The sequence below is a fragment of the Rhinoderma darwinii genome, chromosome 1, assembly GCF_050947455.1.
Source record: "Rhinoderma darwinii isolate aRhiDar2 chromosome 1, aRhiDar2.hap1, whole genome shotgun sequence".
Lineage (NCBI taxonomy): Eukaryota > Metazoa > Chordata > Amphibia > Anura > Rhinodermatidae > Rhinoderma > Rhinoderma darwinii.
Genome location: NC_134687.1, coordinates 93,408,553 through 93,419,355, shown reverse-complemented (window position 1 = coordinate 93,419,355; position 10,803 = coordinate 93,408,553). Strand labels below are relative to the sequence as shown.

The following is a 10,803-nucleotide window of genomic DNA, read 5'->3' as shown; positions in this document are numbered from 1 at the left end:
AAGGTGTATTGGAAACAAGCAACTTCCCATTCCGTTGACTAGAGGTTTATCACAGGTTATTAGGTGGATGAGAAACAGCAGCAGACCAGCGGCCACCTGAGCCTCTGCTGGTACCTTGTACCCTGTAGGAAATGCCAATTTACCATTCCTTTTGATGAGTCCAAATGTAGATTGTGTTGTCAAAGAAATGATACGGTGTGTGTGTTTTCTTAATGGTGTATACAGAGAAAGTGACATGTGCATGATCACACGTGATAGCTTATTAACACTATGCCTTAGAAGGTTTTCTATACACATTTAGAAAAAAAAAGTTTTAAATGTGCCATTTTTAAGGTATTTGCGCAAAATTACTACATTACCTTTAGCTCTCCTTTTAAAGATAAATATACAATATGTCTAAATATTTCTAAGTATACATGAATATGAGCTTTCCTGCATTGCAGCTTTGGGGGCATGGATTCTGATCATGACAGCTTTGATATTAAATTTGGGCCAACTGGGTTCACATTAGTTTCTACTGGCCGGTTGTTTCTTCCTGAAGACTGAAAACTTAGTGATAAGTCAGCTGAATTGTTTGTAAGAATTTATATTATATAATATATATATATTATATTTCTGTAGATATTAACAGCTGGCTGATGACATTTGGGTTTTATCTACACAATTCCATTCCCGGCTTTCAACACCCCAAACTTGATTTAACAGAATCGTCCTATGAACTTCTAAAGAGTCAACAATGGGATGATGTACCGGTAAGTTTCTCTCTTCACATTTGTTTTAATGTAGGGTGATATCTTAAATGTAGAGCTCCCACCTGAGAGCAGAAGAGGCTGCAATTTCAATGCCAGGTCCAGTATTCAATGAACTTATGTAAATGGTGAATTCAAATCCTATTGCTTTTCTCACTAGAGGGGAAATCTAGTATAATCTAATCTTCTTATACGTCCTAGATACTTGTAAGAAGATGTCTCAGACCACCACTGATTTCCGGATATATAAGGGTTCTATGGAGCACTCTTAACACTTGTGGCACTACTCATAGATATTTGTTACTGATGTAGGATCCTAAGCAAAGGGTTCTGGAAATCAGTGGAGGTTTGTGATCAAAGACTTTCCCAATGTGATCTTATCACATATATGTATGACATTATTTTGACTAGATTATGGTTATAAATGGACGACAGATTCACTTTGAGCATTAGAAAGGGATTTACAACTATACTATATCCTAATGAAAAGCCTACCGTCCAACTGTAAAGTGATCATATTATGAATCTGAGGCAGCAAATACAAAACTGTCATCATTTCATTTTATTTGGGATGTTCAATGCAGAGCAAATCGGCCAGTGTGTAATTGAAAGCCAGTCAAGCCAACTAACAAATGCCCAGAGTGTCTATTAAAAAGATTTATTTTCCTGTCATCAGAAGCTGAGAAGAAATACAGAAAAAGAACATATCTGCATGGTTTAAAACTAGATTTAGAGTGAGAATAATGAAACTACGGGTGTTATACATTACATCATGTCTGGCTCAGTACATACATTCGATAAGTGACCAAAAAGGAGTAATTCTTATCTTTCATAAACTGGACCAAGGATTTTTTTCCAGTTCTATTCTTTAAAATCAGGAGTGAGAAGAACCGCTGAGCACTATGTAGAGAATTAAACTTTGTTAAATGCAAAGGCTACAGTATGTTTAGTGCTGTTACTATAGAGGGTGCAGAGGTCATGGCCGCACCCCCATGCCTCAAGAAGCCGAAAAGGTCCCTCTTCCCCATATGAGGGGACCAGTACTATAAATAACACATCATAGTTGGTGGCTCTATTACAGGTTTTACATTGTGGTCCAAAAGCTTCAAGTTAGCCCTCTGGATATGTTCATAATGCTCGAGTATCTCAGGTTTACACTTGCATGTGTAATGATGGACACCATGGGGCTGATTTACTAATACTGTTTAAGTTTAAGACAGTGTAAACTTAGATCAAGCAGTCAGAAGATGTGACAAATCCCAGTGGTGCATGCTGTGTGATAAATTTGGCGCATCTAGCTAGATATGTTATATACTTTTCAATTTCTTATACCACCTAATGGTTAGCTTAGTTAACGGCAGTATTTTTTAGCAAAATTTTGGTACAACTTTAGTGCACAGCGGCGCATCTTCAGCCACGCCTTCTTTCCAATAGACCATGCCCCTTTCCTAATAAGCCGCGCCCCTTGTTTAGCGCTGACCAAAAAGTATCTAAAACATTTAAGAAATGTGGCACACAGCATGAACACCAGAATTCTGGTTTAATTTGAACAGTAAATCTGGCCCATGTGCCTTGACATTTCTTCACTAAGTTATATAGAAAATGAACAAATTCTTCGACCAGGGAACAGATGTTCCTGAATGAGAAATACTTTGATTTAACACTAGATGTGCATGGAGATGTGCATGGTTTGTATGTCATTGACAAGACAAGATTTACTCCTTATGCAAGTTTATTCCTTTACTTTGTTCTTCTCTGTATTCTTTATATTCCCCTATTGTCAGTAAGAGACTACAGTCTCTATGTATAAAGCTCTTGTTGTTCAAATCCATATTTTCTTACTGCAGCGATAAATCATGCAGAATAAAATTAATCTGAAATTTCATTAAATCTGAATTCTGTCTTCCTTTAGCCGGATTTCATTCTTATATTCTCTATATTAAAGCCCTTAGTAATATGGTAATCAGATGTATTTTTGCTGTCTTATGAACTGTTTACTTTATGCCTATATATTATGTATATAGCATAATCAGTTCCTGCTACGTGTAGTCCTCCTGTTACAAAATTACATCCTCAAGCAAAAAGTAAAGATCAATATATTTGCAAAATTCTAACACCATTTTAATGTAATATTCTGGTCTGGAAGTAGAAAAAAGACATGTTGGATAGTATAGAAGCGGAATGCCAGTGGGGAACAATGGTGGCTTTAATTTCACTTGTCAGAAAAATGAAATATTGGTGTTAAATTTAATTGCAGAATTCCAGATGACAGTCAGTTTAATTGGTGAACAGATACATGTATTATGTGTTAATGACTGAGAAAAAAATTGACTGGCATTAATACTTTGCAGGGCTTTTCATTAGCTTCAGGCTACTAGCAACAGGGACAGAGGGAACTATCCATCAAACGTTGACAATAAAACAAATGTGAAAATTCCCCGAGTACCTTATATTAATTCAGACTTCTTTAACTCCATACATGCTAAATCGATATACAGGACACATCATGGAACATTTTGTAGGGATAATGTACTCTATACTTTTTTTTTTTTTACAGTTTTCTAAAACAATACCTACAGGGGCAGATTTACTAATACTGTTAAAATTTGACACCGTATAAACTAAAATTTGGTGCATTTTCTGACTGCCTCGTCTATCAAAGTGGTGCGTGCAGTATCTTGCTAGACGTGCTAAACACTTTTTTTCTTGCTTATACCACCTATTAGTTGGCTTAGTTTACACCAGTTTTCTACAAAAGTCGCTGTAGATGACAGGTTACAACGAGATTACGCTTGCTCTGCTGTAACTACCATAGACACATTAACAAAGTGCAGGGATTGTGAATAGACATCCCGTGGAATGTCTATTCACTGTCTAAACTCTTCAGTATTGTTAATGTGTTAGTATAAGACAGCACATAAGGATCTAGCAGGATCCCTATGCGCTGCCTAAATGAAAGGAGAGGAGTGCATGATGCTAATTAGGGTGCTTTCTGACCTGATTAGCTGAGAGGAATCACGCGGCCATGGAATCGGTACTAAAATAATTTGTAGCTGTGACCACATGGTGCCCATTGACCAATCAGGCCCAATGCATAATTAGCATACGGAGCATCACTTTAGTACAATGGCACCCACTCAAACTCATTATCTTTAGCATCTTATAGATGTTCTTTATTAGAGGGGTATAACTGGTGCCAGATTCCCTTTGTATACCTACCAGGACCAAAGCACAAATTCTCATTACCCATACTAAAAATGTTGATGGATTTGAAATATCAAGCCAAGCAGAATTGGTAATCTGGAATAAGGATGGAACCACAATCCATATTTTGCAAGCAGCACCAGCATATACAATTCAGACCAGTTCACCAGTCCAATGAAATATTGATGACATGGCATCCCTGATGTATTTTATATATTAGTTATTATTTTATCCTGGACAGTATATGGACTAACAAGCTAATACTACAACATTGGACTCTAGTGGCTTTTTGTTGTTTTTACATTATCCTCTCTAGAGCATATGGAGAATGGAAAGCATAACATAAAATACATCAGTTTTTCCCTACTAATGTATGTGGATAAAATATTGAATACAATTTAGCTGAAGGGTGAACTTAACCTTATTTAGTTAAATGCTTCTTCCAAATGCGGTTGATAATTTAATGGAAATGTTCACGAACATGCCTAGGTTAAGGTCGAGAGAAATGCTCGAGCAGTGTCTCATTTACAAGGGTGTCATAATTTTTCGGCACATTTACAAAGGTGTCACAACTTTCCAACATGCCACAAAAGGTTCCGTAGTCTTTTTCTCTAGGCCAGAATAGCATAAGAAATGAATACAGTTGTTGCTCAGTCATGAGGCTTCTGAACTCCAGTTTTTTTTTTTAGAAAAGAGCACTCTTATTACACAGGCACCTTATCAGGAGAGATTTATAAGATTGACTGCAAGCAGAGATTTTGAAAACAATGAGTAATTGTTACATAAAGTACTTTAGAGAGCGGTATACCCTTTCATTTTACAATGATCATGTTTTATTTACATAAAACTAGAAAACCCTTTTATAATAGCATACACGGTGACTTTAAATCTATGATAAATATGGATTATTAATCCGTATATAATCCAGTATCTTGGATTAAATCCGTGTAATAGACATTTTTTGAGTAGATGTTGTTTCTTGTTACTATAACTTGACTTTTAAGTCAGTATTTATCTTTGGTATACAAGTTTATAAAGATTAATGTGCTCCCTTTACCATAACATATTCATTGTAAAGTAAACACTTTCTAATATAAGTGGAAGCAAAGCAAATGCACGGTGGGAAAAAGTCAAATGACTCAATCTTATTGGCCGTAAATAAAAGCAAAGTATACAGCACGGTGACAGTTTATTGTGATTTGTAAAAAAGGAAAACAAGAAAATAACATGTCCAAAATGTAATGCATTTATATGACATTTTTTGTTTCCGAATAAATAATTTACAACTTAACTATTTGTCTTTCAGCCGCTTTCCGGAGTGCAGCAGCAAGTATCACGGCAGGCAAAGTCTTTCTTGTCTCTGGGGAAAATCCCAGAGATACAAATAAGTAGACATAAAACCAGAGAGGAGAAATCATGGCTATGGTTTGCTACTGTGAAATCACTGATAGGAAAAGGAGTAATGCTAGCTGTCAATCAAGGCAAAGTCATCACTAATGTTCTCAATATTGCAAACGAGGACTGCATCAAGGTCGCAGCAGTTCTCAACTCTGCTTTCTACCTAGAGAACCTACATTTCACCATAGAAGGACGAGACACCCACTATTTCATCAAGACCACCACTCCTGAAAGCGACCTTGCCACCTTAAGGTTGACCAGTGGCCGCAAGACATTAGAAAATGGCATCAATGTTACAGTCTCCCAGTCTACCACAGTAGTAAATGGAAGAACTCGCAGGTTTGCTGATGTGGAAATGCAGTACGGTGCCCTGGCCTTGCATGTACGTTACGGCATGACACTTGATGAGGAGAAGGCTCGCATCCTAGAACAAGCAAGACAAAGGGCCCTTTCCCACGCCTGGGCCAGGGAACAGCAAAGAGTAAGAGATGGTGAAGAGGGTGCTAGGTTGTGGACTGAAGGAGAAAAAAGACAGCTGCTGAGTGCTGGCAAAGTGCAAGGATATGATGGGTACTATGTACTCTCTGTGGAGCAATACCCTGAATTAGCAGACAGCTCTTACAATATACAGTTTCTCAGACAAAGCGAGATTGGGAAAAGGTAACACAACGGCCTTGCTGAGGCTGCCAAAGAGACGTAACACTTGTGCTTCCTCTAGAAAGGGAGACGGAAACTGTTTTGCTGCATAGTTATTTGAGCCTAGACTCTACGTTGGCTCAAATATCCTCTCTGTAGCACAATCTGTACTGGACTCTATGAATAAAAGAGCCTTCCTGGGGAATGAAAATGCTGTTGGCACCCTCCCCATTTGTTTTTATGAATGACCTTAAAGGTGATCTGCTTTAAGATAATATGTTTACATATGCATATCACTGCACTTGGACTGGAGAGTAGAGCCTATAAATTTTGCAGTAGGTTCTATCTACGTTCATCCAGGCACTGTATTAAAAGAAAAAAAAAAGAATCAAACCGAATATCTGTACAGTGTTTCTGAATATTATTGAAATGTTGACCTTTGCTTACCAAGAGTAGTTTCTCGATTTCTCTCTCTTTCTCTCTGCATAGGATGTGGTATATATCATTGTTCATTTTGAAATGTGGAGCAAAATTAATGTTTATAGACGACTCAACTGCTTTTTCCGTGCTGCTTTATAAAACAGACAAGGACAATAATTGGCACAAGTGACTTATGCTACCATGTGACTTTAAATACAGATTTTTCAATGCTAACATGGTTTGCCTTGAACAAAAATATTGCAAGTAGAATTCTCTGCAAGTTTCAGCAAAGGAATCAGATTTTATTTTCTTTTTTTTTTGTAAATTATGTGAAACAAGTTGTTTATGGATTTTTATAGGAATTACAATTTACTGTACATCAAATATTAGTCTCAGAGGAGTTAATTTATGTAAAAGTGTTTCAGAAAGTTTATATATAAAATAAAATGATAAAAAATGAATGTAAGAGCTCTTAAGGGTCCTTTTTCTATGGATAGTTTTATAGTCATTTACATTCTTCAAATACTAGAATTAAAGTAAGGCTCATTGGACCTATAGATTTAAATAGAAGATGATCAAATATTAAAAGCAATTTTACAGTGTGAATAAATATACATATAAACGGTTTCATTAATAGGTAGAAAAAAAACTTTATGCTGCAAAGGGTAGAAAAGCAAGGAATAGGGGAATTTCTTGCTCCTTCTGCTTGCCAGGTTATAGCGATGACTATCCTAGATAAAGGGGCAAGCACCAACACATTGTTAACAGCTACCGCTTAGAGTAGTGAATTCTACATGTAGCTGGTAAAATAGGCAAGTGCCAGTCAACCGTTGCAGGCCTTCACTGATACTGTAACAGAATCAAGATATTTCTGTAATATGTCTAGTAGCTCATGGCTTATGTAGTCCTAGAATTCATGATGGGCCCCGTGTTGCGGCTTTTATCGCTACTCCTCCAATAGAAATAGCCGTTTTGAAGTAGTCTGGTGTAAACTTCTTCCTGGCACACTTGCTTTTTTTCATATTTTTTGGAATTAATAGGATATGTTTGTTAATGCTCTTTGCCTCAACATAACATACTTTAATTGTGTATTTACCAGAATCCCTTACCTTATAGTTCTAATGTTGTTCAGACATGTCGTAGATTGATATTCTAGATTTACAGATGAGCTTTAAGGAAATCTTCGCGTATTGGAAAGTTCATACTTGCCAACAATAAAAGCAGTGTTACTTGTGTACATTAGAGGCTTGTGTTTTGCTCCAAATCTTCCAATAACTATGACAAATTATTTTCCATTTTGAATCTTGTAAATGTTTTTTTTTTTATATATTTATTTTAATGCCTCTATTGTTACGATTAATTATAAACCTTGGTGGTTTATTTCATCATTCTAATAAAAGTGTTTGCTGTAAAAGGCGATAAAACATAGTAGGCAGCCATTTCTTGTTGCAGAAATGCAAGTCGGACCATGTCACTGTTCAATGTGTCACTTTATACTGGGAAATGTACAGTAACAAAGAACTGTCAGTGTATAAATGACGTCTGAGAAATCAGTTCTCTATATAATCTCATCTTTCCTCATTTCACGTTGCGCATCGTTTGTCAATCTGGCTGCATGAAGGTTACAGCTGATATCAGATGTAGAGAAATCTCTGTTTTGTGACATTTTTACACATAGTATTGGATTAGTGTTATAACCGTTATATATTTACCTAAAACCAGTGGAGTAAATTTACAGTAATGACAAACTAGTTACGTGTTAGGAGCAAAACTATTTATGATAAAAAAACAAAAACATTTGTTTTCATTTTATCTTAGGCCCCATCCACACGAACGTGCTTTTGCGGCCGCAATTCCCTTGAAAATCCACGGGAGAATTGGGCCCCATTCATTCCTATGGGCCCATGCACACGACCGTGGTTTTCACGGTCCATGCATGGCCCAGGAGCCTGGACCACAGAAAGAACGGACATGTCTTATTACGGCCATGTTCTGCAGTCCAGGCTCATAGGAAATAATGGACGTGATTATGTGCACGGCCCGCGATTTGCAGGCGGCTGGCAGGTGACACTCCGCGGCCGACCGTCCTGAAAATCACGGCCGTGCACATGGCTACGGTCGTGTGCATGAGGCCTTATTTTTTTATTTGATCCTAAAGGGCTTGCATGAGGTTAAAAAAACATGACTGCTATCTTCCAGAAACTTGTCTAATGGTTGTGTCTGTTATTGCAGCTCAGTCTTGTTCACTTCAATGGGGCTCAATAGGTTGTACAGGATTAGAAAAACATGGATGCTTTCTTCAAGAAACTTCACACCTGTCCATGGGTTGAAGTGAATGGGGCTGAGTTGCAATACCAAAACAACCTGTGGACAGGTGTGGCACTGTTTTTGGAAGAAAGCAGCCTTAATTTTACTATACTAGACAACCCTTTAAGATGAAATATCATCTGAGCTGCAATACATCATACAACATGTGGACAAGAGTGGTGCTTTTTCTGGAAGAAAACAGCCATGTTTTTCTAACCTCATACAACCCCTTTAAGAAAAGACATACATTATATGACCTAATAAAAATAACATATTAGAATAAATGCATTTAGCCATTTATAATGCCTTACACAGTAATTCATGTATTAATCAATAATATCATTGGCAATGTTAATTATTAAACAAATATAGACAACGGAAGAAATATATCAAAACTGGAGCAAAGGAAAAGTGGCGTACTTGCCTATAGAATTTCACCTCTCATCTTCTCATCTGTCAGAGTCCATTTGGAAAATGAAAGCAGCAACCTGATTGGTTGCCATGGTCAACTACTCCAGTATTCCCCTGCATCAGTTTGATATATCTCCCTCAGTGGGCCTAATTTCAAAAAGGTCCAGCAATAATACTGTCTTTATTGCCCAAAGCTACCAATCAGAGCTCAGCTTTCATTTCTGACACTGCACTAACAAAATGAAAACGTAACTCTGATTGGTTGCTATGGGCCACAAAGACAGTTTTACTAAAACCCAATTAGTATGTTCAGGGACGCCTGACTACCTGGAATATATTTTGTTGGCCCATGACTAATGATTTATTTTAAAAATGATAGAGGATTTGATAAGAACATGATTTTTTCTAAATGAACAAAGTGTCCTAAATAAGTGAATTGTAACACTTTAAATGGTTTTACTGACAATCCAACACCAGTATGATCCAGGTGCCTCACGGAGATACACAACCAGATTATCATTGGCATCAGCAATCAATAAAATTGTCCTTTTGGCTGAACGGCCTGAAATGGATGATATCTGAGCATTCTGGCGCCATAGATGTAAACATTATGGTTATATAATTATTGATTGTGTTGCACAAGAAATTTTAATATACATAAATGACCATCTTTAGAAAATTCAGATATGTATGTCCTTTCACAACAAATTTATGTGCCACATCAGAACGTTTGGGTAGCAAAAAAAGTATCCAAAGATGTCCGGTGACGTACCCATGGGTGTCTATGGGTCAAATGTATGCCAAAAGAGTGTCCTTTGTTGTTATTACTGAAATCACTTGCTTTTAGATTATAGCTGGAAGAGTACAAGAGAAATTTAGATTCTCACCTTCCCTATAAACAACCAAATACAATACAGTCTCTTTTACATCCTGCAGACTTTTCTATAGCACGGAGATGGTGAATTTAAAACCCCCACAGCCCTGCATCATGTTATTGTGTTTTCTAAACGATTATAGTAAGGATTTGTTATGTACATGACTTACTAATATATTTTTGAAGATTATGCTCAACAGTGAAGACAATACAAATGATTATTTGCCTTTATTTGCTGCATCTTCTATACTAGATAACTGCAGAGCACACCGTCATCATTATTAGCGGTAAAGCTGGGCACCTTTAGAAAGGTTTTCACTTGGAATATATATTAAATGTTTACATCTAGACTGGAGAAATTTTAATTATTTTCCATGTTGCACGGATGAGAGAGATATTTATCACCTGGTTGGATTTTGAAACAAAATGTTTTCCAACTAATTAATTCATGAACACACAGATATAAATATTTAGATCCCTAACGAGGAATGGGGTGACCAGCCTGTGATCAGAGACCGAAAACAAAATGTTCTCAGCCTCAAAAAAAAACAAAAAAAAAACAAATACAAAATAATTAAAGGTTAGCAATATAGTAATTATTACATTCAAGGCACAAAATATACAGTAAACAATGAAACCTCTTTTGAGAGGTCCATCCAAAATTGCATTGAAAAGTAGTCATCTATGGGGTGGTCTTCTCAAAGAAGATGTCCCTGGAAATCTGTCACAGGACATCTGGTCTGGATAAAGGGGTTGTCTTCTCAAAAAGGTGATCTTTTGAAGAGGTTTCACTGTACATTGCTT

At 36.7% G+C, this 10,803-nt stretch overlaps 1 protein-coding gene across 18 annotated transcripts in view; it reads left to right on the top strand.

The window, feature by feature from the left end:
* Window positions 1-7,783, top strand: part of TENM3 (teneurin transmembrane protein 3) — a 1,030,160-nt gene extending 1,022,377 nt beyond the window's left edge. For all 18 annotated transcript variants that reach the window (XM_075860221.1, XM_075860218.1, XM_075860216.1 and 15 more), the window contains 2 exons: window positions 622-752; window positions 5,260-7,783. In XM_075860221.1, coding sequence (XP_075716336.1) covers window positions 622-752; window positions 5,260-6,015 — 887 coding nt within the window. In that variant the 3' untranslated portion in view covers window positions 6,016-7,783. The remainder of the gene's footprint in view (window positions 1-621; window positions 753-5,259) is intronic.
* Window positions 7,784-10,803: the final 3,020 nt, after the last annotated feature.